At 45.2% G+C, this 26,858-nt stretch overlaps 2 protein-coding genes across 9 annotated transcripts; one reads left to right on the forward strand and one right to left on the reverse strand.

Annotated features, from left to right (window-relative positions):
• The first annotated feature begins 21 nt into the window (after positions 1–21).
• On the forward strand, positions 22–15,656 carry KCTD6 (potassium channel tetramerization domain containing 6). 7 transcript variants are annotated; one of them, XM_069028400.1, is made up of 7 exons: positions 22–320; positions 2,548–3,645; positions 5,457–5,565; positions 6,772–8,896; positions 11,751–11,875; positions 14,124–14,271; positions 15,042–15,656. In XM_069028400.1, exons 3-4 carry the CDS (start codon positions 5,539–5,541, stop codon positions 7,456–7,458), a joined length of 714 nt encoding a protein of 237 aa, XP_068884501.1. In that variant the 5' UTR covers positions 22–320; positions 2,548–3,645; positions 5,457–5,538; the 3' UTR covers positions 7,459–8,896; positions 11,751–11,875; positions 14,124–14,271; positions 15,042–15,656. The 7 variants fall into 7 exon arrangements, with proteins under 7 accessions (XP_068884501.1, XP_068884502.1, XP_068884497.1 ...); XM_069028401.1 differs by having other exon boundaries at positions 3,580–3,645; XM_069028396.1 differs by lacking the exon at positions 2,548–3,645 and having other exon boundaries at positions 15,042–15,300; positions 15,588–15,653.
• On the reverse strand, positions 9,040–26,453 carry ACOX2 (acyl-CoA oxidase 2). 2 transcript variants are annotated; one of them, XM_069028390.1, is made up of 15 exons: positions 26,336–26,453; positions 25,358–25,535; positions 24,070–24,232; positions 21,308–21,459; positions 20,934–21,041; positions 20,203–20,322; positions 19,602–19,717; positions 19,032–19,204; positions 17,814–17,976; positions 16,970–17,160; positions 15,663–15,824; positions 14,588–14,693; positions 12,397–12,614; positions 10,510–10,639; positions 9,040–9,780 (listed from the first exon to the last, which is right to left on the reverse strand). In XM_069028390.1, the coding sequence occupies exons 2-15, from the start codon at positions 25,515–25,517 to the stop codon at positions 9,718–9,720; spliced, it is 2,025 nt and encodes a 674-aa protein (XP_068884491.1). In that variant the 5' UTR covers positions 25,518–25,535; positions 26,336–26,453; the 3' UTR covers positions 9,040–9,717. The 2 variants fall into 2 exon arrangements, with proteins under 2 accessions (XP_068884491.1, XP_068884490.1); XM_069028389.1 differs by having other exon boundaries at positions 25,358–25,583; positions 26,336–26,452.
• Positions 26,454–26,858: the final 405 nt, after the last annotated feature.

Raw genomic sequence — 26,858 nt, forward strand, 5'->3', positions numbered from 1 at the left:
CCCCCGCGGGGCCGCGCGTGGCGCGCGCCCGAACGCCCCGCCCGCGGCTCCGGCCGGGCCCGCGCAGCCCCGCGGGGACGCGCCCGCGAGAACGTGCCCGCACCTCCGGGCGGCCCTGAGGGCGGCGGGAACGCGCGCCCCGGCCGCGCCCGTCCGCCCCGCCCCGTTCACCGACCGCCGGGGCGGGGCTCGCCGGGACACTCCCCCGCGCCGTCCCCGCCCGCGCCGGCGGCTCCGCTCCGGCGGCTCCGCTCCGGTCTTGGGCACAGTCCTCGTCGCTGCTGCCGCCGGGCTCCGCCTCAGCGCCGAGAGCTGCGCCCGTGAGTGCCGGGCCGGGCGGGAGGCGCGGGGACGAGCGCCCGGGGCTGCCCCGGCTCGGGGGCGGTGGTGCGGGGGCCGCAGCCGCGGTGGGGAGCGCGTTACGGGGCGGGCAGCGGGGCAGGTGCCGGGCCGGGCTCCCGGGGCCGTTCCGGGCCGGGCACAGGGAGCGGAGGGCCCGTGTTTGGGCGGGGATGGGACAGGTGTTATGGGGGTCCTGTCCCCGGTCGGGCTCGGGGAGCGCGCAGTGGGGGTGCCCTGGTGGGAGCCGCGGTGCCCGGCGGTGATTTCTGGCAGGGAGGGTCTGGGACCCATGGGCTTTGCTCCGGGCGGGGAGGGGAGCGGGTCCTGCTGCCCCACGGGGAGAGGAGGCAGAGCTGGGAGTCTGTTTTGGGATGGGGGTGAGGCCGTGGCCTCTTGGGTCACTTGGGGGAGAGAGGCAGAACGGGTTCATTTCCAGCATCTTTGCTGAATCACTGTGATCCGGTGGAGAGTTCTTTTACCACGAACTCGTTGGCTCCTCTGGGATGGAAACGGCTGTTTCTCGGCTCTTGCTGAAGCCCTGAATCCCACTCTGGGCTTTCAGGGGGGATCTTGATGGGATTTCTGTCCCATCTTGCTGTCACTCCTTGGTCCGTGTGTGTGCTAAGCCCCATCAGTGTGTGCAGGGAGGCTCGGTGTTTCTGACACCTGCCTTCCGCCAAAACTGTTCAGAGGCGTTGTTTCCTCATTGGAAAAACACTGGTTAATATCACAGAAGCAAAGTACATGGATAAACCCCAATTATTATCACAAGTCCTGGAAGCGTGGGTGCCCTGGGTTGCTTCAGCAGGACCAGGCTGGATATAAGAGTCTTCCTTTGGGTCTCTGATAGGAGGGCCAAAGTCATACTGGGATGTGAGCTCTTCCAACAAGAAGCAATTAAAATAAAGGTTTGAAATCTGGACTTAAAACAGGATGTCATAGAGCTCCTTGGGAGGGAGGAGGGAAGGAAACTTCAGGAGCTTGAAATTTATAGTGAAGCAATTAAAAATAAAGGAGTAAAAATGCTGAGTGGCTGGCGTGAGCATTTTCCCATCCTGCCTGAGGTAAAGACTGAGTATTAGTAAAAAACAGCTCAAGAAAAGCAAGAACTAAGTTAACTTCTAATAAACTGCATTTGTCATAAACTGGACTTGTAGAAGGTGATAGGTGCTTTCTTTAGTGAAGCTGATCTGCTGAACTACCAGAAGATCTGGTAACTAGTTGTTTTGAGAGTGCTCCTCCTCATCACTCCCCTGGTTAGGGTGGCACAGAGCTGGAGCTCAGGGGTTGCTCTGCAGACCCTCAGCTTGCTGTAGTTCGGTGGACAACAGTCAGCACTGGTGCTGCTCAGTGTTTGTCAGTTCAGGTGAGTCACCAATAATTTACAGTAAGAACTTGCCTTTCAAATGTTCTGACTGGCTGGGAAAGAGAGAGTACAGTGTAACTATGCTGGGGGATGGAGTTTCTTCTCATCTTGTGAGATCTAAGTGTGAGAGGCAGGGAGCTTGCAAAGGGGGTGAGTAGCTGAAATGCCAAGTGTATGTTGCAGTCTTACCTTGCTCTTTTAAATTTTTAAGTTGCCATTGCTAGAATTCCTTCTGTCTCTCTCTTGACCTAGAAATCAAAGGTAATGCTTGAAGTTAAACAGCCTGTGCTATAATATAGTTACCAAACTGTCCATGGAAGACTATTGCTACAAGTGAATCCTAATTCTTTTGTTTGAAAAACTAGATGAAGAACATTCAGAGCAAATCAGGTGGTCTGTGCCTCTTGACTTACAACTGCTGGGTGTATTTCTGCTCTTCCTTTGAGTAACTGTGTTACACAAGTGCAGGGGGTCTCTCCAGGAGCGGTGGTAGCCTGTAGTCCCAGCAGTGCAAATGCCTGGCAGTGCTACTGGCATCCCCTGGCCTGGCCTGAGCTTGTGTCTGTGTTTGTCTGTGTGTTTCCACAGATGTAGATGTTCATCTGACTCTTAAATGCTTTCTTTGAATTTCAGCTTGCAAACTGGTTTGCAGCTCTGTTCTGGGAGAAGCACTGCTGAAGTTAGTGGCACTACCTGTTGCAGCAGTGTTGCTGATAAACAGCCTTGTAATCCTCTGAGTCATAACATATGAAATAGGAGTGAGCGTTTTATAAATGCAGGTATCCAGTTTGGTGTGTCGAGTGTAAAGTGATGACTTGAGTCCTTTTCTCGCTTCTCAGTGTGCCATTCCAGTTCTGGCTGTACTGGGCTGTGGCAGGAGCCCCAGTGACCGTGTCACTGCTGTGTGTCCTCTCCCTGCATGCAGAGCAACGTCACGACAGCAGGACTGTGGTTTGACACCATCCATGCACTTCTGCTCCTACCAGAGAGGGACATCCCATTTGTCTTAACTGTGTCAGCAATTTGTCTGACTGAATTTCACCTCAAATATTTTTTGTGGTTATTAAATATAGGCTGCCTTGGGATATGACTGTGTCTTGTCTGTAATTTGCTGTCTGGACAGGAGTAGCTGCATTGGCAGGGCTGTCCCTGTATGCAGTCCATTGGTGTGTGACACAAGGACAGAGCTGGCTTGAGGCTGCCTGTGCTGGGGGATGGATGGAGTGTCTGCCCACCCCCACTCTGATGATCACTGTATTCCATTCAGGAAGATTTAAAGCATCGTTAAAAGGGCACATGTCATGAAGGGCATCCATCTTCAGCCTTGCTGTGATGTGGTTGGTGAGTCCTTAGCTCAGGTTGTACCCAGACTAAGCTACTTTCACCTGTGAAGTTGTCTAGAAATTCAGAGCTCCCAGGCTGATGAGGGAAGTAGAGAATAGCTGGGATCACACTAGGGCATTTTAGGATGGCCTCCTGCTATCATCCTTTCCTGTGGTGCATCTCGTTCCAGCACTGGTTTTCCGGGGAGGTCTGTGTGTGCCTTGTGGTTCTGGGTCCTTACGCAAAGGTCACTGAGATTTCTCCATGCCCCTTCCATGTTGAGGGCTAGGTTTGTTTTAGATAATTGCTCTTGTAAATTATTCACTCCAGTGTTACACCGCAGTGCTGTGATCAAAGATTAAATCATGTCTTTGCACAGGCTTGCAGTGTCATTCTCTTTCTTTCCTTCATGAAGTCTTGATTCATCTGTAGTGGACTTATATGCTGACCAAAATAACATCATATTTACCAGTTAAAATAACACTGATGGACATCTCTCTCTGTCTTTGAAATATCCTGGATGTGTAATTTGAGTTAATTTTATTAAGACTGCAGATCTCTTCTGTCATGATTACTGGCGAAGTTTCTGGCTGGCTGCATCATTTCACTTTCAAGTGAGTATCAGAAACCTGTACCAGTCTCATATGATTTTAATGCATCTGTGTGTTATCCTCATCTTGTACTTGACCAGAATAAAACCTTCAAGTGCTAGAATTTAAAAGGTCTGGTTTGTTGCTAAAAGTTTACAAACTGTACTTGAGTGACAGTTCAAAAGAAACCAACCCAAGAAATCAAACCAAACCCAAACAACACAAAGAAAAAAAACCAACAAAAAAACCAACCCTGAAAGAATTCACTTCTTGATTTGTGAGCAGTTAAAAAAAATAATTACAGAGGTTGGCAAAAGAGCTGGTGTTCCAGGTTTATCTGCTGTTGGGGGGTGTGCTTTAATGTACTCTCTTGAGGCATGCTGTGTCTCTAATTTGTAAAAATAGGATCCTGGTATGACTTGTTCTGTATCTTAGTATTCCTAAGTCTTCTGTTGTCTGACCTCACTATTTTCATACACTGATTTTGGTTTTTTTACTCTTTAATCCACCTGAGATGCAGCTGGGGCTGTGCTTTTGCTGCTGGGTCCCAAAGACCTGACCTGCTGGACGCTGTTTAGCTCAGGCTGTGGATTTGGGCAGGGCAGCAGAGCACAGAGAGGTGGGATGTACTGCCTTGTTCTGTGGTGAATGAAACCAACCTCCTTTCCTAGGATTGAGAAGGGCAAGTTATCTTTTTTGGTTGGGAATTAACTGTGAACCTTCAGTTGTTTTGGAATGTGGGGCTCTGGCTTGGCTAAGTCTTTGTGCTGTCTGTAGCTGGGTGGCTGTATGTTGAAGTTTGTTAGTAAAGAGGATGGGACCAGAATCTTGGGAACTGTGTGGTCTTTTAAGATGTAAAAATAAAGCTGAGAAGCTCTATCCTACTTAAAACAGGCTGACCTAAATTTTCAGCAATTCTAGCAGAGAGGCAGGCTCTGGGTAGGAATAAAGGCTTACTGATGACTGGCTTCCCTGTCCTTCCCTGGCTTGACATGGTTGACAGGCCACCTTTGGCAAATCAACACTGGTGTCTGAGGTCATCCACTTCCCCCTTCCCCGAGTTGCACAACCCGGCTGTGGATTTGCCTTGTGCTCATATGGACAGTCCCGTTGTTATGCAAGTCAACAGTTCAGCATCTTCTGGGAAGTCACAGCATGAATCTCTTCTCAAATTGCTTTTGTTGGAGTGTGTTGACAACATGTTAGATGTCCTCTGGCTTGTCCCTGCAGAGATTGCTTTTGAGAGTAGGTGTCTGGGAAGTCCATTCATACTCTTTGTCTGTAGATTAATGTTCTTGCTATCAGTTGCACTTCTCCACTACTGAATTATTAATTCTGCAGTGAGGGTTTTTTTCTTCTTAGTGTTCATTGACTTCCATGCATGATTTATTCTTCTGAGCAGTTTGAAACTGGAGCATGGGAATGTTGACTAATATTAACGGATCACATGTGTGACCTCAGAGGTGGCTAAAGAAACTTTTTTTAATTGGGAAAATGACATCTGTCTTTCAAAACAGTCACAGTTTCCCAGGTGAAAGGTTGCTTGTGCAGATGTATTACCCTCAGAGGTACATATCTTGTTATTCAAGAAAACTGGGATGTTCAGGCAGCCGGTGGAGTGGTTACCTGTGTGCTCCAGACAGTCCTGTGGGTAGCGTGATGGGAGAAGGGGGAAAAAGTGGGTTTGCAGATTCTCCTGCTAATGTGACTTTGTAGCTGAATGCTTTCCTGGCAGAGAGCCTGCCTTTGACTGGAAAGCATTCCCCTTGGTGTTCTTGTAGGTACTGATGGTGTGCCATGTTTTGTTCTGTGTTTGTGTGTGCTTTTTCCTGCAGGGAGATAAGAGGAGGGGAATTGTATATCCTTTCAGCAGCCTTCTGTTAAACTTGGAATACCACAGTTCAAGCACTTGAACAGATGGATAATGGAGACTGGGGATATATGGTGAGTGCAAGTGTGCGCTGTGTGCTACAACTGGGCTTCCGAGGTCTTGCAGCAAAAATCCTTCCAGATCTGCCTTCTGTAGATCCAGAGCTTCAGTCATGAGAGAGGGAAATCTATGCCTGTTAAAACAGCCTTACAACAGCTTACTCACCTTCCTTGGAGTGCTGCACCTCCTGTGCAGTTTGTGGGCAGGGCCCAGGTTCACATTTCCTAGGGACAATCAGCCAGGACTGAACTGATGCCTTGAGCTCATTGCTATCATTTTCCTAACACAAAGGCCAAAAATAGTTTGTGCTTTCTGCTTATCATTTTAAGGACCTTGTCATTTTATTTATAAAGAAAAATATTTTTCCTTGTAAACCTTGTCTCAAACTAGACAAGCACATCTTATTTTCCTCCTCTTCTCATTCTGCTGCCATGCATATGTCTCTTTTCTCTGTCTGGCTGCAGTCCTGGTTGTTAAGAGTTGGTGGCCAGATGGGATTTATGTTCCTTTCTCTCTTGCTTCCTCATGTGCTATCTGGAATCTGATGCTGACTGGTTTGTGCTCTGGCCCCCTCTTCTATGAGACATGCTAATTTGTTAATAAATATTTCTTTCTAGAGTTAAAAGCTGAAAGTTCTTTTTTCCCCTTGCCTGTTTTAATGAAGCCTCTGAACCAAAGCATGGATTATTTTGATTGTGAGCTCTTGGACCTATGTTTAAACTTGCATTGTCTTCCTCTTTTGAGGGAGAAAAAGAGGCTTAACATTTGTTTGGCTGATTTTTTTCTTTCCTTTTTTTTTGGGTTTGGTTTTGTTCTAGAATGAGAGACAGATTGTGAAAGTAGGGAACATTGCTGGGCCTCATTCTGACTAACTTGTTCTTCAGGAAATTTCTCTGTTCTCATTTCCCCATCTGTAGAATAGGAAGAAACTTGCTGCCCAAATGCAAAACTTGCTCCTGTGACAGTAGCTCAGTTGTTAAGATTTCTAAAGCATTCTGGAAATGTGTGTTCTGCATGCTAAATATCACCCTGTCTAGTTGCCAGTTGTGCCTTGTTGCTAGGTGGCTTGGATTTGTTCAGGTTGGAGCAGCCCTTAGAGGCGTTGAACGGGAGAAGTGTGATTCTCTGCAGTTTCCCAGCAGTATTTGCCATGTGTGTCAGTGAGGTGATCGAATCTTCTTGTTGGGGCTTGATAAACTCTGCAATTTCTCTCTTTCTAGATGACTGATCCAGTCACGCTAAATGTGGGTGGACACATGTATACGACCTCCCTCACAACTCTAACGAGATATCCTGACTCAATGCTCGGGGCCATGTTCAGGGGAGACTTCCCCACTGCCAGGGACTCTCAGGGCAATTACTTTATTGACAGAGATGGACCACTTTTCCGTTATGTTCTTAACTTTTTAAGGACCTCAGAGCTCACTTTGCCACTGGACTTCAAGGAGTTTGACCTGCTCCGGAAGGAAGCGGACTTCTATCAGATTGAACCCTTAATTCAGTGTCTTAATGACCCCAAGCCTCTGTATCCTGTGGATACCTTTGAGGAGGTGGTGGAGCTGTCCAGCACCCGCAAGCTTTCCAAGTACTCCAACCCGGTGGCTGTGATCATCACACAGCTCACCATCACGACGAAAGTCCATGCACTACTGGAAGGCATTTCAAACCACTTCACCAAGTGGAATAAGCACATGATGGACACCAGGGACTGCCAGGTGTCCTTCACCTTTGGGCCATGCGATTACCACCAGGAAGTGTCGCTCCGAGTCCATCTCATGGAGTACATCACAAAGCAAGGCTTCACGATCAGGAACACCAGAGTCCATCACATGAGTGAGCGTGCCAATGAAAACACAGTGGAGCATAACTGGACTTTCTGTAGACTGGCACGGAAAACAGATGACTGATTCTGACTCCACAGGAGCCACTTCAGTGATTAGCAACTTAATTGGACAGTAAACCCAAGAGAGTCTGGATTTTGACTAAAGCAACAATATGGGCTTTTTTTATACGACTATTTATTGTTTATCAGTGAGGACTGGAGGAGTTTCATTCTCTAGCAGCTCAGTTCTTTTGTGCAGTTCAGAAAAAAAACCATGCATGTGCCTGTTCAGTCAAGACACCTTTTTGTTTGAAAGAGGGAGTCCGAAGAATTAGTACGATAGGGTATTTTGTGTCATTAACACAATTCTCTGACTCAAAGTGCTAAAATTACCTCTTGTTTAAATGGTTTCTAATCCATCTAATGCTATGACACTGGGAACAAGAAACAAAAAAGATTTTAAAATGCAGTTGGGGGAGAAGCTGCTATTGTGTAGACTAATTTAGTTTATAAATCAATAAACAGTATTGTAATATTCTAGGAAAACAAATCCCACCCTTTAAAAGTACTTGATAAGTACAGTTTCTTACAGTTATGACAACTGTTTCTTTCTATGCATATAAATCAAGCAACCAAATATTATCTGTAGCCATGGAAATATGATTACAAATATTTATATTGGATTCTAAATGCAAAGTGTCCCTGTGGTAGAATTCATATTTTTAATGCCTGGTGCAATATTATTCCCAAGTGTAATGCCTGCCAGAAGAAGCTAATAAAAATGTGAAATACAGAATACTGTTTTGTATTTTCTTTTTGTCTTTTAGAACTCTCATACTTAAAAAAACAAACCCAACCAAACAAAAAACCCCACACCCAAATCCTAGTTTTTTGTGCTGCAGAGTAGTTCAGGTGTTCTGGTAGGGCCCTGTTTTCTTCCATTAATGATGTAATTTGTTCCTTTTTATGTTAATCAGATGATTAAAATGTCTTCATTGTAGACAAAGTCTGTATTCTGAAAACTGCTTTAGATTGATAGATGGCAAATATTTGTAGTGGCTAAAGGGGTAGGGATGGAGGGAACACAGAGCCTAAATACTTGTAGCTGCTAATAGAGTTGCCTGGTTTGTCAGCACTTTATCTACTGACTTTATATATATAATTTTAACTGCAGAAAGCTTTTTCTGGTGATGTTCAAGTCAAGGCACTCAAGTTCTTTGGCTTTACTCAGTTTCATACAGACATTTCTACTTATCCTGGTCCCTTCGTCGTAGTTTTTAATAGAATTTCTGGTTATGCTCTAACTTGATTGCAGCTGGGAGCTTTCCATCCCATATCTGGCTCTAAAGTCCTGTCTCAGGGGGTATTTCTCTGTCATATTTTGTCTCTTCCTGTTCATACATTGCAGGTTTTTGACTTATGTAATAAGAGCAGCAGTGAGAGCTTTATTCTTGCTATCAAGGAGGGAAGAGAAGCAGAACTGATGAAGCTCAGGAAAAGTTGTTTCTTTCTTGCAACATGTGGTAAGAAATATCCATGTTAACTGGCATTGAATTATAATCACAAGATGTTCCTTGCAACACTTCATTTACTAGCAAATTAATGACTGGCCTGGGTCAGCCTGCTCTTTCCATAATTATGAAGTATAATAATTAGAGAAGCAGTATTCCAAATAATGCACTTTATTGGAGCTCAAGATTTATAGAAAGACAGTATGAGCAGCTCTAGTAATGGGAAGGTAAATTCTGCAGACTGGAGATGGCATCAGCTTTGTCTGCATCTTCATTAGGCAGGAATATTCCAGTACTGAGCAAATCAAGAGCTATTTTAATTGTCAAAATAGATGTGCTTTCTAATACACTTTCTGATCGAAGAGAACAACTTGTTCCTAAAAATGAAGGATTGTAATTTCACTGTGAATTTTTCAGTGAAGTTGGTTGGTTTGGGTTTTTTTGAAGGCACTGTATGGTTACAACACACTGAGAGAGGGTTCACAGTGTGGTGGCATTTTTTTTTTTCTCAATCATCATATAGTCGATTTAGGAAAAAGAATAAGAAAGCCAAATGAGAGAGTTTTGATGCTGTCAAGACACTTCAGGATAGAAAACAGTGAACCCTGGACCACTCCTGACTAGATTGTGTCACAGCAGCGGGTACCACTCAGCACTGTTGGCATCTGTCTGATTGCAAATGGCTGGCTGAGAATCTTTCCTACTTGTTGTAACTGTAAGTAAGCAACTGATTACTGATTATTAATTCTGATTAGTCATTACTGATGCTTCATAAATGTACTGCTGCACAAAGAACAAGAGGAAATGCATGCCCTTCACTTGGAACATGGTCTTCATAATTTTGATAGTGTGTTATGCAGAAGTGGCTTCAAATACCTCTCGTAGGCTGGGCTCATCTGTTCAGAAAGAGAATGTGGAAGGGAATTAATGGCAATTAAGAAGGGAAAGGCTATAATTTTTTTCTTAAGAACAATCTCTGAAATACAGAAAGCTACACTATTAAAAAAACCCCAACCAACAAACCACCAGCTACTTCTGTGTAGGATCTTTTTCCCTAATATGTGCTGTTCCTCATAACCAGCACACCATACTCATCCCAAAGGGGACAGCATACTATTTAACCTCAGAAAATATGCTTGGAGTTGAATGTTTGCTGAAGGCAAATTTCGTGTTCAGCTGTAGGATTTCAAAGGGACACTGATTACCACAGTAAAAATCTCACTCAAGGCCAAATGAGTTTCAAACAGAGCAATACATGTTTACATCACACATAATTTTACATTACTCCACAGTATGGATGAATTGAGAAAGCAAAGTGCTAAAGACCACGAAGGATCAAATTGCCTTGTTTAACACTTACACTCTTTCTGATTAAACATATTATTAAAACTCCCAAGTTTTGCACTAGTAAAAGTATCAGTGTATAGAAAATACCCTGCCTTTAGTGCTGTTCCATAATGAGTAAATACACTTTTATTTTAGCTTATTCTGTACAATGTGATACAAATCTGTGAAACAAAGAGGAATTAAAAGCTCTTGTCTCGCATCTATATTGCTTTTGTTAGAAGAGAAGCAGTTTCTGCTCTGGCTGCTGGGGAAGCTGCCCAGCTCTAGTTCATCCCTACCTGGTTAGTGGGTGACTTCTGAGCCCACTCGTAGAGCCGCTGGTAAACCTGCCCATCGTAGCTGCCCAGTGCAGAGTTCAGGGTCTTGTCTGTGAAGTCAAAAGCGTCCACCAGTGGAACAGCGTCCTTCCTATGGAGCACAGGAGTCACATTCCTGTTACTGAGAGGGTACTGCTTTGCAAGATGGGAAAATAAATCCAAGATAAACTTGAAAGTCATTTGCCCAGGTTTCTCCTGGAAAGCTTGTGCCAGTTGTCCTCCTTGTCTTTACTGGGGGGGAAAATCCTGCTTCTTTTGATTCCTCAGAGGCATCTCTAGGTGACCCTGCATTGGCAGGGAAATTGGACTAGATGATCTCCGGAGGTCCCTTTCAACTCTAACAATTTTGTGATTCTGTGATGTTCTACTAATGCCCTGAGCTGTCTGCAGTGCTGAGTGGTGTTTGCAGGGTCTTGTAATCACCTGGGCTCCATCCCTAATTCAGGACTCAATCTCATGTCAGATGTTTTCTCAGTAGTCTCTGCCAGTTTGTTATTTTGCTTTTTGTCTTTCTTTGTTTCATTTTTCTTAAGCTGTATGTGTTTGTCTTATAAAATGGAGTAAGGTTCCTACTAGACTGCTGTGAAGTTGCTTTGGTGATCCCCAACCTTCATCTACCTTTCAGTATTTCTGTTACCTCATCACGAGGTGCTGAGGTCTTCTGTTCATGTCTGTAAGAGCAAAACAACCCTGACCCATCCAAGGGCTCATCTAGCCCAGGGGCCAGTCTGACAGCATGGAGAGACAGAGCACAGGCAGCATCTCCTAAGCAGGAGATGTTTTCTTTTTCCTCATCTTCCCATCACCTTGAGTATAGGAAGTTGTGCTGGCTGTACCTCACACCTGAGGTACCAGGATGCAAAGTGGTTTGCTCAAATGTTGGCATTTGCATCTTTCAGTTCCTTTTGGGGAAGAGCTGTCTGAAGGTTTGGGAAAGGCTGGGATTTTGCCACAGACCAGGAAGTGGTTGTATCCTTTCTACTGACTGTAAACATGTAAATACTCCATTATTGAATCCTGTTAACAAGGCATGGACTAACACAGAAATTGCAAGGAATTCCAAAGGCAGTGTGTTAGGCTTTTGAAAATGTTGTGTTAAACTTACCACTTAATTCAGATTCTGCTATCAGTTCTGAAAACCCTTGCTATTTGGCTCAGCTCTGTTCAGCTCTTGCTTATAGCGTGTTCTTGTTTCTCTCCAGGTGGCTTAAGTAGAATTTTACATACAGTAGCAACTCCTGTGCACCATAAGTTATTATGTCCTCAACAAACAGCACTGAGTAGTGAAAGCTGAACCCTTTGTCAAAAAGCCTCTATGAGTGTTGTGGTAAGTGAAAACCTTAACATAACTCAGAATTCAGAGAGTTGGTGATAAATGGTGTTGAGCAGATGCATCTGAAGTAGCTGTAGGCAGGATTGTTTGGGTACCAATTGCAGCTCAGCCATGGCAACAGAGTAGGCTGTATTAGCTGTGGCTTAAGCAGATTTTGCAATGTGTGATGGGTTGCTGTGGCTGCCTCCTGCCAGTGTGCTCTGACTACATATTTTCCTGCTTTCACTCTACTGCAGATGGTAGAAAGTGTTCATGACTTCTTCATTTATAATTTAAGATTTCATGTTACAGAACTTGAGCGATTTCAGAGGAGCTGGACACTTGGGTCTGTTTTGCCATTGAAACAAGCTCTGAGTAGATGTTTCAATCAATTTCTAGTGCTGCCAGGCAATGAAAATAAAAACTGAATGAGGTGAATTGACTGTGGAGATGTTGCCATAGGTACAGCAGCACCCTTTTATATCTATCACGGGGATAAACTGCATAGCTGTGTGTGTACTGCCAAAGTAGCTCACCGAATGACAGCCAGGAGGTCCAGGTAGGATGCTGTGACCATGTCCATTTGAGCTGGAGATGTGTATCCATCATGCAAGAAGGCTCCTGTATTTGAGAAGATCCCATGTAGTGCAAAGAGGTCACAGAGATGTTTCATAATCTTCTGGATGCCAGCCTTGGTCTCGAGTTTTTCCACGGTTTCTGCAAAGTTTTTCACTGCAATGTAGTGGCAGTGAGCCTGGAAAACAAATGCAATCAACAGTGAATGCACCTCAAAACACTTTTAGTAGGCCAAGTGACTCTAGTGTTCTTGCAAAGAATGTAAAACCTTTTCATTTCCCTGGCACTTCTCCAGTCTGTATCCTTTGTTTGCTGGGTGACCAGGCCTTTTGCATTCCTGGCTTACAGCGACAGCAGAAGACAGAATGTGTAAACAGTCAACACTGTGGTATTTGTAAACTCCAGAAAACTGCTTCAGAAATCATGGTAGTACTTATTCTAAATACTTCTGATGAATATCCCTAAGAGTTTATGTGAAGGGAACACATTGGAATGTGCTGTGTTCTAAGTGAATGTTGGTTGTACATCAACAGGAGAAAACTTCTGTTGAAGACCTTAGACTCACGGTACTTTGGAATCAGTGTCTATGAGACTTCAGCTCCAGAAACACCATTGTCACAGAAGAACAACCAAATTTACCTCCCACTTTTGTGGTTTTAAGTAAACTGGTAATTTCTGGGTCAGACACCAGTAGAATGTCTGACCCAAAAATGACAGAAATATTAGCTGAGGTGCAGAGCAGATGAATTAGGCTGACTCCACCTGTCTTTGGAGTGACTCTTGCTACGCTGACACTGCTGTGGGTGTTGGTGGTGCTGGGGTCTGTGTGGGTTCACTCCCTCACTGCACAGTTCCCCTCCAGCTGTAGGTGTAAGCATGGCACACCTGCACTGCAGCTCTTCCTGCTGGCATGGTGAAGCAGCAGAGGTGGAGGCCAGTGTGAACTGCAGAACCTGCCTGAGAAGCTGAGTGGCCCTGAGTGGCTACTCAAGCAATTAACCTGTGTGGAGTCTGCCCAGTGTCTGAGCCACTCAGCTGAGAGCTGGCAGGCATCAGTTCATAGAGTTGCCATGCCAGATGTGTGGGTCAATCTCCAGGGAAGGTATGGAATAAGAAGTAAATAGAGAATTGCCACAAGAAGGAAGCAGTATATAAAAATTTGAAAGTTAGGGGGAAAATTCAAGGGGTTTGGGTGACTATTTCCTGTCCCTGAAATATTTATGAAACTTTGGGGGCCTGGATCCCATTTTCTGAAGAGTCTAGCAGCAGCATTGACAATACCACAGCCAGCCCTCTGCATATGTTAGGCTCTTCAGAAACAGTTAATGATGTTAAAAGAAGTTATGGACCTGTTTCAAAATCTTCTTTTCTGGAAGGAAGGAAGGAAGGAAGGAAGGGAGGGAGGAAGGCCTTCACCATAACTGTAGAGGAATTGCACTTAATTGCATATTAAAGAATTTTGGTTTTTGGAGATACAGAACTATCAACGGATTTAGTTTTCATTGATATTTAGGGCTTTTCTCCCCTTGTTTTCTTTTCTGCTTAACTCTAATTCACCCTTGTTTTAGGGAACAAATGCTGCCATTCCAAAGGTAGTTCAGCTGAAAGCATCTCTTATTAATTTGATTTATCTTTCAGCAGTAGTTTACATTGCACTTATCACTGGTTTTCACTCTTTTCCCTGCAGTTATCTTTCCAGCAGATGGAAGAAATACCAGGCATGTTTCACCCTTTGCTGTGGCTCCATCAGCTTTCAGTGGAGTGGCTTTGGGAAGACTTCTCTGGGAGCTAGAAATGCTGGATTCTTACAAAAAGATGAGTGTTGGCTGGAGATGGTGGGTTTTTGTTGCAGGATATGGGAGGTCTGATTCTGCCAGTAGTGGCAGTGTAACTGCGAATGTATTTCTTCTCCCTTTCATTTCTCCTACTCTTTTTCTACCTGGCCTATACAGGCAGCAAATTTTTCAGATCTGGAATTGCTTCTTACTACAAGTTTTCCACCATGCAGACCCCAGTGACAATCTTTGTGGTGTCTCTTAGATGTCAACAGGAAACAATAAATAGCACTGAGGTTTTAAGCTAATCATGCCATTTCTGTTGCATATTGTTTCATAATGACCAACATCAGATATGCAGATAAATTCTGCTAACCTTTGCAGCCTGCACCAGCTGCACTGTGCACTGGTTCCATGCATCGTGCTTTTTGACTCCAGACTGAATCAAGTCCTGTAGTTTTTCTGCTGTGCTGCTTGTGAGCCTGGAAAATTGAAAAAGCATAAAGTATATTGTATGTGAACGTAGCATCCCACATGCATGAATTTGCACTCGGGAGTTATGTGTGACTGAATGGCAGACTGGAATTTCTGACATCTGAAGTTATCTACACTCAGTATGAGTGAACTTAGATTATGCAAAATCTAAGTATAAATTGTGAGAAGAATGCAGACCACCCTTGTACTGAAGGATTTCTGCCTTCTCAGCTTCCAGAGTAGTTTACCAGGGGTTTGGCTGAGCTTTTCTTGGGTTGTGTGTGTGTAAGGAGAGTTTGCAAAACAAACAGTAATACTGGACAGCTGTTACATTACGTTTCTCCTTTTCTACACAGGGATTCAAATCCTGTTCCCATTGATAATGAAGCTTTTGGATAAGTGGCTGTTTTTACACTGGTTTCAATGACAGCAGTGTCATCCTTTTACCTGATTTGCAGAGGTGACACCTACACCTATGTGTACATAATTCTGAGACCACTCATGGTACCATTTTAATTTGTGTTGAGTTGCTGAATATGTAGTTGAAAGGCTACAGACAGAATGAGAGGCTCTGTTCTTGCTATGGTTTAAACTGAAAACAAACATCACTTTCAGGTATGTGAAATTTTAACATTCTATATAGAATTGCTCAGTGTCCAATAAAGATTTTACTGGATGGCAACTCCATCCAGTGGAGTGTGGTCTGGGATTTATTTTAATAGTGCCATCAACTTTGTGAAATGTAGTCGTTTGGTAGCACATGGCTTAAAAACTTCTGAGTGTGAAAGCCTCATACTCAACATCTGACATGGCTGTTAATCCTGTGTAGCCTTCCTTTTCTTTTTCAGGAACAGATGGTGCCAATCCTTGTTTAACTTACGTTATTTCATGTCCCTTTAAAGCAAGGAAAAAGCTGTGCTCTTAACACATTTCTGATGTCAAAGAGAGAAATCCTGTCTCCCGTCCTGTGTACTGACCTGACTGCCACGTGTTGATAGGCCTCAGTGTAAATATCTGGACTGAGAAAATCCAACTTGTTCTTGGCTGGACACTTCCCATGTTTCACTGCAGCCAGGTAAGTGACAGATGGTGGCACAGGCTGGCCAGCACTGGCTGCCATGAAGCACTTAATCAGGAACCTGGGAAGAGGGTAACAGTCAGAGCAGGGTATGGTGGTGATCTCCTCACAGCAAACAGTCATGCAAAAAGTAAATGGGCTCAGGTGAGGAGCAGCAAGGTGTGACCCATCCCATCAGTGGCCCAGAATGAACAAGTAATGACCTTTTGCACGTTACTCACAATAACCTGACCTGTGGTGGGTCTCAGGGGTGGCCTGTCTGCCTTATTTAATACTACAGCAATCCATAATGGTAATTTTTTCAGCAGAAACTTGCTGTGGCCATTAGCAGTCTCAGCAGCGCAGTGATTAGATACATTATCATCTCTGCAACCTGAGTCTCAATGCTCTGGAGCTTTAATAGTGATTTGGTCTTCACCTCTGTGATCCCCAACACACAGTCACATTATGTTAACACACGAGACCCTTGGAGAGAATTTACAAGGAGCATTCCCCACTCCCTTAGTTTTTTGGTACCTCTGCTATGAGCTAGACTGACCAGGTCTGGAATTAAAAGGGTACAGCATTTTTCTTGACCTTGCTGTTGATCTTGCAAAAAGCAGTAATGAGTGCAGAAATGTCTGCATGGCAGCATAGAGCTATGTGATGGCTCTGACCCTGGGAAGTGCCCTGATTTTCTCCTTCTAGTAAAAACATACATTATTAAAAGTTCAAGCAGGTGTAGTTTCTTTATCCCGTATTTCATCTACTCTTGATAATCATCAGCCTGTGTGTTTGGAGGAAAGTGATGTTCTTGAAGCATGACTTATGACTCATCCACTTTCAGTATCCAACAACTTTGCTTTCTCTGAATTGACCTCACTTTACCAATATTGCGTTACATCGTACCATTGTTACATTGGTTGCTTAAAAAATTAACCACAAAACTTTCACAGCAACACCTTTGCTGTGCTACCAGGCAAGAAGAAAATGAGGTTATGCAGAACAGCACCTGCAGACATCTCCAAACCAAAAACAGAAGAGATAATCCAGTTCCCATACACTTCCATGCTTGTTAGACTGAAGACATGAATAGTTTATGTCCTGAGCTGTATTTTTAGAAGGTGCTGTGAGAAAGGAGTAGCTGGTTTTACTGGTTTTGGAGACGTGGTAAAGGCTGAATAAATGAGGGGGCAGGCTTTTAGATTAACATATTTGAATTGTTACCTGGCAGCTTGCAGGAGCAAAATGGTGTTTTCTCCTTCATAAATACAAGAGGCAAGTATTTTGGTATACAAGGAAGGAAGTCCACTCAGCAGGGAGTAACCATGGCCCCCACAGGCCCGGAGACAGATCTCCACTCCTGCAGTGCAGTGCTGAGTGATCACGGCTTTAAAACCTGAAGATAATGCATGGAGCTATTAAAAATGAGAGGGAAAAGCAGAGTGTTACTGGTGGAATCCTCAGAATAAGTTCATTTTTTAAAATTTTGTGCAGTATCTAGGCATGAAATCCCTGTCAAGTCTCCCCCTGCATGGTGGTAGCACCCAGTTCTCTGAGCCTGGCCTTTGGTGTCTGCCTGGGATGCTGCACATACTCCTGCTAGGCACACTGTGGTCAGTTTACACATTTTTGGGTTTCTCTCAGCCAGTTCTGGGTTTGGCCACCTTTGTTCAGAGTGTGTTTTCATTTCAAGCACCCAACTGCAAAATATTCTGTTCTGTCTAAAAAGTTGCATTTTTGGTTTTGGCTCAGAGGTATGCGCCTGCGCATTGTAGATGGAGTTGTGTAATAACACTTTGTGCCACCAGCTACTTGGAACGAGGCTTTCAGCCAATGGACATGCCTTTCAAGGACTTTTCACTCTGCAATGGTTCCCAAAACAAAAAGTTTGGGGTGGTAGAGTGAATGCTATTGCTGACTGGTTGTGGACCTGGGACACATCATTTGAGCTCTTAGTGCTTCCTCCTCTACTTCTCTAGTGGTGAGAGGAATGCTTGTCCAGTTTGCTGAAATACTTTAACATTTAGAGATGAAGAGTGCTGAATGAGCTAATCCTGCTGCAGCTCACCTCTGGCAGCATGTCAAAGTTCTTCTTCTGGATCTCTCTGTACCCCCTGTTCAATAGCTCCTGCAGGTAGTCGTTGATGAAATGAAAGGCATATGCTGCTGCCAGCTGGGGCAGCAGTTTCTCTTGCTGAGTCTGGTAGTCAAGGATTTTTGCTTCTTGTTCCCTGTTGGAAGACAGCTGATGAAGCAGGGAAAGTGTGGACATGGTCACAACTACTGTTACTTTACCTGCTGCAGAACGAAATGGCATTTTTCATTACCAAGAAGCAGTGTGTGAACAAGACTGAGCTGACTGTGTGGCAGCAAATCTGCCCAGCTTGCTATTGGAGAAACAAACCCAAAAGAGCCTAACAGTGTAGAAAAGGCACTGTGTGGTCAGTCAGTACAGAGGGGAAGAGGGACTGCAGGAGAGGAAGAGAATGAAGCCTTCAAGGACAGCTAGTTGTTAGGTGTTCCAGGAAAGGCAGTGGCATTGCACCCTGATAAACTTTGGCTTTTCAAATGGAGTCTTTGTGGCCTGGTGCATAGAAATGTTTCCCTGAAAATATTTGACTCTGAATTATTTAAAGTCTTCTGAGCTTTTGTTGGATGTTCTTTATCACTTCTGCTGTGGTTGGTACATTTCAATTGATGGAATTGGTTATTACAATAGTTCAGCTGCTGTGCTCTTCTGTTTGGTTTGTGTTTGAACAAAACCATGTTTTCACTAGAATCCTTCTGCTTTTGAAAGGAGATTTAAATGGAAATCTTTGTAATCCATTCAAATCAACATATCTCTTTAAAAGTAATGGGGATTCAACCCTGAATACAATTCAGTCATTAAGGTGTGGATATTGGATTTCTGGATGTTGGAAGGTACTTTAATGCTGCATCCACCAGTAGAACCCTATGGAATAAGAATTCAGCAACTTGTCCACTTTGTCTGGATTCTGCTGATTTATGGGATTACAGGGGACGGCCAGTTATAAAGAAGTAAGGCCTGTGTGAGCTACTGACCTATTAAAAGTATGAAACTTATCTTGGAAAGAACTGTAAACATTCTCTTGTACTTTGACTGAAGTTCATTAATGTAAATAATGGGGAAGCGTGTTTATCATGGCCTGTCTGGGCCAGGAAATCAGCCAGTGATGGGCTGAAAGATAAGATGAAGAAATACAAACTGGTGTGGGGGAACACAGTGTGTGTACAGTCCCCTTCCCACGGGGATGCATGGTATTACCCAGGCTTTAGCTTGGACTGCCGGCGAACCACGGAGTACCGGATGGCGATGGTGCAAGCCTTCATTAGGGGTGTCAGAACCTCGTCTGAAATGAGGGAAATGCGCACTGTTGTCATTGTGAAATAATTAATCTTCTGTGACCCCTGTCTTACATAGGTGCCATCTGGTCGAACCTAGAGTAGAGAGAGGCTGTCAGATGCTGCCTTCTTCAGTACTACTGTGGTTGTGTAATCACTATGCATGGAATAAAATGGACATAAAAATCCTTCACTGAATGCAAACAATGCTTTTATGTATGATAGATGAAAGATACCCATTTGAAGAGACAAATTCTTACTGTTTCTGGCAGAGGTGGGTTCTGCCTGCTCTATGATCCCCAGCTTCTGAATGTGGAATTCTTGACACTGACTTTCATTTAGGATTCAGGTTCATTCTGCCCTTGATAAAACCTCAGAGACTTGCTGACACTCAAAGGAAGCCTTTTGTCCTGAATTTAGACAGGTCCCTGTTGTCTCTCTGGCTGTGGAATGAGAGTCTGATGGTGAGTTTGTGATGTGAGTCCACACATACCTCACAAAACTTGCTCAGCATGTTCTCCCTGGGGACGTGCACGTTCTTCAGCAGGAGGTAGCCGTTGTCAACGTGCTCAAAATTCATTTTGGGACCGATGTCTCCTGCAGTTATGCCTGCAGCAGGAGAAAACATAGCCTGCTTACTTCCACTTGAACTTTTTGCTCCCCATTTTGTGTCAATATGGAGACCTCAAAAGAAGAGCACGATCAGCTCTGCTTCTTCCCCAGCATAGGTGATCTTGCCCAAAGGATGAAACAAGCATTCAAATGCCTAGTGGTAGTTTGTTGCCATGGTCCATGGACAGATGGATCTGTGCTGGCTGGGGTCAGAACTGAGGTGTTAATGCTGAGGTGCTCAGAGCAGCCCGGGCTTCTGATTATGACAAGGGCTTGGTTTGGATATGGCTGTGGATATGTTAAATTTCCCTTCAGATCAAAAGGCTGGGCTTAATGATAACTACACCTTGTGTATCTGTCTTGGCTTGGCTTGGCTTGTTTTGGCAATTATATATCTCCCTGGGCCAAATGTTTTAGAAAACATTTAAGGGCAAAATAGGCAGAGCACCTGCACAAGTGCTGCAGTGTCTGGGGTCGTTTACCTGGGCAGAGTGAATGGTCCTGAAGGCTGCGTATCTGCACGATGAAGGGATGGATGCCATAGCACTTCCCATGAACATACAGCTGAGCAAAGACCACTGTGTGGGTTGCTGATCTTCCCACTGTGAAAAGAAAAACAGCCCCATTCCCTTAAGATAGAGCACAAACAGAGTTAAGAGAGCTCAGTACTAGTTATGTGTTGGGTCAGCACAGGTGTGTGCTGGAAACGTAGATCAGCTAGCTCTTAGCTCTTACAAGTTGCACCATCATTCTGCCTCTGTTGCTGCCCATGAGCCTTGGATTAACAGTTTTGTAATAGAATATGAGAAAAAATAAACAGTTTGAGCTAATGTAATGCTGAGAGTGGGAAGTGCTGTGGCTGTTGCAGTGACTCCAGTTAGTTTCTGTGAAATATCTTCCTGAAGGGAGCCAAGAATTTCACACTTTGGTTGTCTGAGTATTATTTACAAAGAAGAGAAGATTTATTCCTGCAGAGGCAAGAGCTTTCCTGAGTGAAGTTCTTCAGCCTGCAACCCAAGGGGTTTTTGTAGATGATGGCGGCCCCCTTGTGGCCTTTGAACTTAGACAATCCCCTTTCTCTTACTTGCTTGTCCATCTGTGTCTCTCTTATCGAAGTCTTCTGCTAGCACCTGGGCCCTCAAACACAGAGCTTAACCAGGGTAGATGGAGTAACTGAAGAAGGCAAAACCCAAAATATTTTGGTGGTACTTACTGTCTCCAGGCCACCACTTCATGGCAGAGATCTTTGGTGTGTTCAGTATAAACTCCTGAGTAGCAGTATCAAAAACTGCTGTTGTTTCCAAACCCTGAAGATAAGTGCCTTTAAAAGAAGAAATTTGAAAAAGATCTATGTATGTATGTATCTATCTCCTGGTATATCACAGGGATGGAGAAAGTGAAAGATACCTGAAAGCTGGTTGTGGGTATTATCAGGGTTTTGTGGTTTACCCTTCTGATGAGAACCATGAATGAGAACCCAACCACCCCTGTCCCAGTCAAGGATGGACAGTTTGGAGTCAAATTCCCATGAGAATTTGGGCTGCAGCATTGTGTCATACAGAAATGCTGTTTTTCCTGCAACCTTACCATGTCCCAGTTCAGTCTGGGCGTAGCTTCCAATGATCTTGTGCTGGGTGGCGAGAGGAATCCACTTGGCAATTTGTTTGTCAGAGCCCAGCACTGAAATACTTCTCATGAAGACACGGTGAAGGAGGAACGCAACATCTCCTGCCAGTGCCCTGCAGAGAAGGCACAAGGGGCGTTTCTAAGGGGATGAAGTTCCGGGCATGTGATGAATGAGGCAGTGGCACTGCAGCGGTCACCAGACAGTACCACCTGCTGCCTTTTGATTTCTGCCTTGTCATACCTTGCCCAGCACCCAGCATCAGCACAGCATCACAGGAAAAATGCCCTTCCAAGCTGCTTTTGTTTCTTCTTTCATAACAGAGTTTGCTTATGTGTTGCTCGCTCATTCTTTCACTTGGTCTTGGAGGAATTATCTGTTCTGAGTAGCAGATGCTGAGCTAAAAGCACAGTCCAGCTCCAAAGCTCCTGAGACTCTGTGAGCATTTTGTATTTTTATTTTACTTCATAGGATTTTTTTTCTTGATTATTTAAGTCAGATTTTCAGGCTGAACTAAAAAGAAAAAACAAAGCAGCACCCTCCTTGAGAAACCCCAAACCCTAGCAATTAACTGTGGGGCATATTAGACTGAATTACACAGGTAGGTATCTGGGACCTGGATTTCCTAACATTCCCATTCTGGAGAAATACCATGGTATGCTGGGTTTGTTGCTGTACTTTTTGCTGTTTGTTTGCTGCCCATTGCTGTTAGTGAACAATACTGGGGTTGACAGAGATTTGGCCTGAATTGAGATGTTATTTTCTTGTGGAAAAATTCAAATACATCCAAGTAACCCCTGGTTTGTTGTCTGGTCAGGTCCTTTGCCATCACCATCTGCATACATCCTAAAATGCACTATTCCAGAGGCTGTGTATGGGAACTTGGGTACAGTGATTTCCATGGCACAAATGAGAAATTTATGTAAGCTTTTTTGTGTGTGTGAGAAATAATAAGAAAACCTGAGGAATATGATTATATCCCTTTTCCTGGGATTCCTCAGAACATGGCTGAATCACCTCACAGATACAGGTACATGTACAAGTGGCTGTGCTGTTCTCAGTAGCTGAGAGGCTGTTAGCATTGCTTTACTCCAGTGCTCTAGAGAGCATCTCCTTTCACATAGATACCTTCTATTGTTAACAAATTACTCTGACCTTTCTTTTATACTAGCCCTTAGAGAGAATTAATCATGCTGAAACAGTGTGTGGGGGGGAAATACGAACAAAGATGTTAAAGGGAAATTGCTTTGATTAACAGAAAATGACTTAATGAATCCTTGGCAGCCTGGCCAGAAATAACGTTCCTTTAGCTGCTATTTGAAAAGCTGGATTTTAAATTGTGTGAGTGATTCACTGTGCTGGGCACTGGGAGCCAGGATTCTGTCATAAGAGCTTGGTGCTCACCTGGACTTTCATCAGGCAAGAGCTGCCCTGCCAGACAGTTCTGCTCCAAATCCAGCAAATGGGACAGCACAGGGCTGGCCCTGCCGCAGCCCTTTGGCCTTAGGGGGCCTGATAAAAGCACACCTGGGTGGGAGAAAGGGTGGATTTTTTTTGTTCTGAGGGAGCAGTGGGAGCTGCTTTTTAATGGAAATATAATGATCAGGTCCAAGAGCTCTTCATGGTACATTTCCCCCTTCATTAGTTCCACTCGCTGTAGGCGGTCAAGAGCTCAGCATAAAAAATTATCATCTTTCGTATTATGGGGACAACTTTTTAGCAGAGCCTGTTACCATAGGGGAAACAGTAATGGTTTTAAACTACAAGAAGGTACATTTAGACTAGACATAACGAAGAACTCATTTTCAATGAGCACAGTGAAACAGTGGCACGGGTTGCCTGGAGAGCTGGTGGATGTCCCCTCCCTGCAAACATTCCAGGTCAGGCTGCATGGGGCTCCAAGCAACCTGATGTAGTTGAAGATGTCCTTGCTCATTGCAGAAAGCTAGACTAGATGACCTTTAAATGTCCTTTCCAACCCAAACTGTGCTATGAGTCTATGAAACGCCAAAAAGTGGCTCTGAGTGTCAGCAGTGCTGTGTAAGGGACAGGCATTACCCTTCTGAGTGACACTGCCGAACTTGGACCTTCCTACTGGGTACGTGACCACCAAACACAGTGTGCCCTGGGCAACAGCCAGCCAGGAATTGATTTAACAAAGGGGGAAAGGAGGGGCAAGCAACTGAAATGTAGAGCTCAACCCCACACAAAGTGTTAAGGAAACTTTTAAAGGAATGTGAAAATATTGTATCCTCATTTACCTACAAACTAAGGTGAGTTTTTTCTTTTTTTTTTCTTAATAAAATATGTGTTTTCTAAATACATAAAATGTAATCTTTAATTTATTTAGATGTCAGTAATGTAACTGAAACAGCACCACTTCCAGTTCTGGTTATACATTTAAAAATGTCTAAGGGGTGGTATGAGAGCTGCAGCACAAGTAAGGAGGTTGCTGAAGTGGAAATACCATATTGTGGCTGTGAACTGCTGTGATCTATCATGCTGTACCCATGTGCTGCTCTCTGAGAAGCTCCTAGTCATGTACCACCATTTTCCCTTTTCCCAAGTGTGCTGCTAAAGTAAAAACCTGCAGTACATTTTTATCCAAACCTATTTTGTCAGCTGTTGGCCTTTCCCAGCCTTTGCTGAAGCTGATTCTTGTTGGAATACAAAACTTTTAACAAAAAATTAGTTGTACATTTAAAAAAAAAAAAAAAGAAATCACCTGTAAATGTACTTATATTCAGGTCCATTCTCAGTCCATCCCATCTCATGCATCTTTTTCTGGAGATGAACAGCCTTCCTGACTGCTGATTCGTACCTCTCATTCTGGGTCTGGAAATACTGATTTTCTCTGCTAAATACAGGGTCGGATTCAATAGCTTCCACTGCAAAGCAACACAGAACAGTTGTTTCTCTGGGGGCTGGGAAAGTGCAGGCAGTGCCTCGAGCCATGCTCGGGAGGAGCAGGCAGGACTGGACTCGTGGATACTGAGGTTGTGCTTTTTAGGGTGCCTGCAGGCAGGTTTTGTTTTGCCAGTTCTGGCTCCCATGGCTCACATGTAACTCTGAAAAGCAGTGCGTTTGGGGAAGCAGGAGGGGAATGCAGTGGGCCTGAGAGAGGGGTCTGTTCAGTGGAAATGGTGACCCTGCAGGGTAAGTCAGGGTGGGAGAGGTGACTTCTGGCAGAAGATACCAAGAATCCCTCTGCCTCCAGTTGCTGTGGGGGCAGTAAGGGCTGTGGTGAGCTGCATTAGCCAGAGGGTGGCTTATGGCCGGAGCCTGCTGGGTGTCTGGCTCGGGATGTTACCAGCCCATTGCACTGCTGCAAAACAACACAGAGTCACTATTTCTGTGTCAGCCTGAACACTCCCCTTGTCCATTTTGCCTTAAAACCTTGAGTCTATTCATGTGGAAGGTTATACTGAACTCCAGTGGCACTGTGAAAGGGGTGATCCCAGTGGCTGAGCTGTTTTCCTTTGGTAAGTGTGTAACATGGATGCAGTTACAAAGACAAGAGAGAGGGTTTTTTTTCCTCTTTTCTTCTGAGCATACAGTCATTTTTTGGCACACCCATCATGAGTGAGAGCAGCTCAACCTGGTTGAGCCAACCCACGCAAGAAATTCCCCACCTGGATGCCAAGGAGGGAAGCTGGCTGTGGTTCACACGTGATGTGCATTTCTGCACAGCAGCACCAGCCCCTGCACACATTTCCCTCGCACACAGATGCTCGATCCTCAGTTCTTATATTCCAGTTTAACCAGTCTTGCCAGAGACAGGGAATGGGAGCGGGGAGGAGGAAAAGCTTCAGACAGCAGGAGTGGCTTCGGAGGAGTCATACTGATATAAATGAAGATAAGACTCCAACTCCACACTCCCACTCTCTAAAGAGATGGGTGACAAGCAAATGCCCAGGAGCACACCCCCCACCGTGCTGCAAACGAGGAGCAGAGCAGCGGGACACAGGCATGGCCTGTGCCAGCCCCCACCAGGGCCTCGTAAGGCCACTCACCCACTGCCCTCCGTATCCACGTCTGCTCCGTGCCGCCATCCAGCAGGGCCGTGAGCTTCTCCACGCTGAAGGAGGCTGTTTGCCTCTCGCTGGCAAGGTCGGGGTTCACGCTGCCAAGCACTGAGCCCTGTGGATACTTGCTGGTCTCCAGCAGAGCCATCCCGGAGGCTGCGCTGCTCTAGAAAGGGATGGGGCTCCTCTGACACTGGCACCCGTCAGTGGATGCCTGATGGAGATATTGGCACAGTGAGGAGTGGTTTCGGTAGGTTGGCCAATATTCATGCAACCCTGCACAAGGGTTGCATGAATATTTAGGCACTATGCTGTCCTCATTGCAATGGATATCAAGATTTATGGCACTTTAAAGAACTCAAACAGCAGGTTTTATGACGTATTTTAAAACATGAAATATTTTTCTTTTCCCCAGGCTGTCCCCAATATTCTATGAAACGTTCATGCTGGGATATCCCACAACTACTTGTTAATATTTAAGAGAGTTTCTGGCCCAGGGCTCACAGGCCCTGGTGGCTCTGCCTGTGTTGCCTCTGTCCTTGGGGCTGAGCTTTACATTAACCCCTAAGCCCATGTTAGTGAGATTTGTCACAGAACACTAGTAGAAAGAAAAGCTGTGGTGAGTAGAAAATAAATCAGATTTTTCCCTTGAAGAGGCTGCTCCCTTTCCAAACATCAGATTACTTTAAGAAATACAAACTCTGGAAACCACTGCAAATGTGTTATCAATTCCTGCTTTTTCTGATATTCAGGCCTTTAATCCAAGGTGTCTTGCTGGAGAGAGAAAAGCCTCGGGGGCACGCGGCGGGCACACAGGGTTGGGGTAACCCGGCGCTGCCCTTGAGGCGTCACGGGGAGCTCGGGGCTGGGCGCCGGGGACGCCTCGGCCTCAGCTTCCTCTTCCGCGAGGCTGCGTGAGGAAAACGCGGTTCCCTTCTCTCCGTGCAAACGCAGCCCCCCACGTACCTCGTCTCAGGCGTCCTCCGTGGAGCCGTCCGGCTGCTGCCTCCCTGCCCGGGCCGCGGCTCCCGGGCCCTGTGCGGGGACCTTGTCCCCGGTGGCGGCGCCGCGGGCCGCGGGTGTTCCTGCGAGCGCTGACCTCTGCTGGCAGGAAAACCCCCCAGCTCCCAGCGCTCAGGAGGCTCTCGCTTCAAAACAGCACTTTCTGATCCCGCTTCAGGCAGCTGGCGTGTTGGAGATTGCACTTCCAGCTCCGTCACCAAAGTGCCCTTCTTCTGGATGTTTTTAATTTTGGTTTATTGTTTAATTTTGGTTTATTGTTTTCGTAGCCTGCTCCGGGTAGAGAGCAGCACCCTTCGGGATGGCGCTGCCCCTTACCTGGGGGTCTGACGTGCTCAGGGTTTTCCCAGCTCTGTCATAGCACTGCTCTCGGCCCTTCCCGCAGCTTGGGGTGCAGGTCTGCAATGCGGGGCTGTGCCGGGGGCGAGGGAGCCTGACACGGGGCATGTGCTGTCCTCATCTCCGGCGG

This window comes from Aphelocoma coerulescens, chromosome 12, assembly GCF_041296385.1.
Source record: "Aphelocoma coerulescens isolate FSJ_1873_10779 chromosome 12, UR_Acoe_1.0, whole genome shotgun sequence".
In the NCBI taxonomy this organism is placed as follows: Eukaryota; Metazoa; Chordata; class Aves; order Passeriformes; family Corvidae; genus Aphelocoma; species Aphelocoma coerulescens.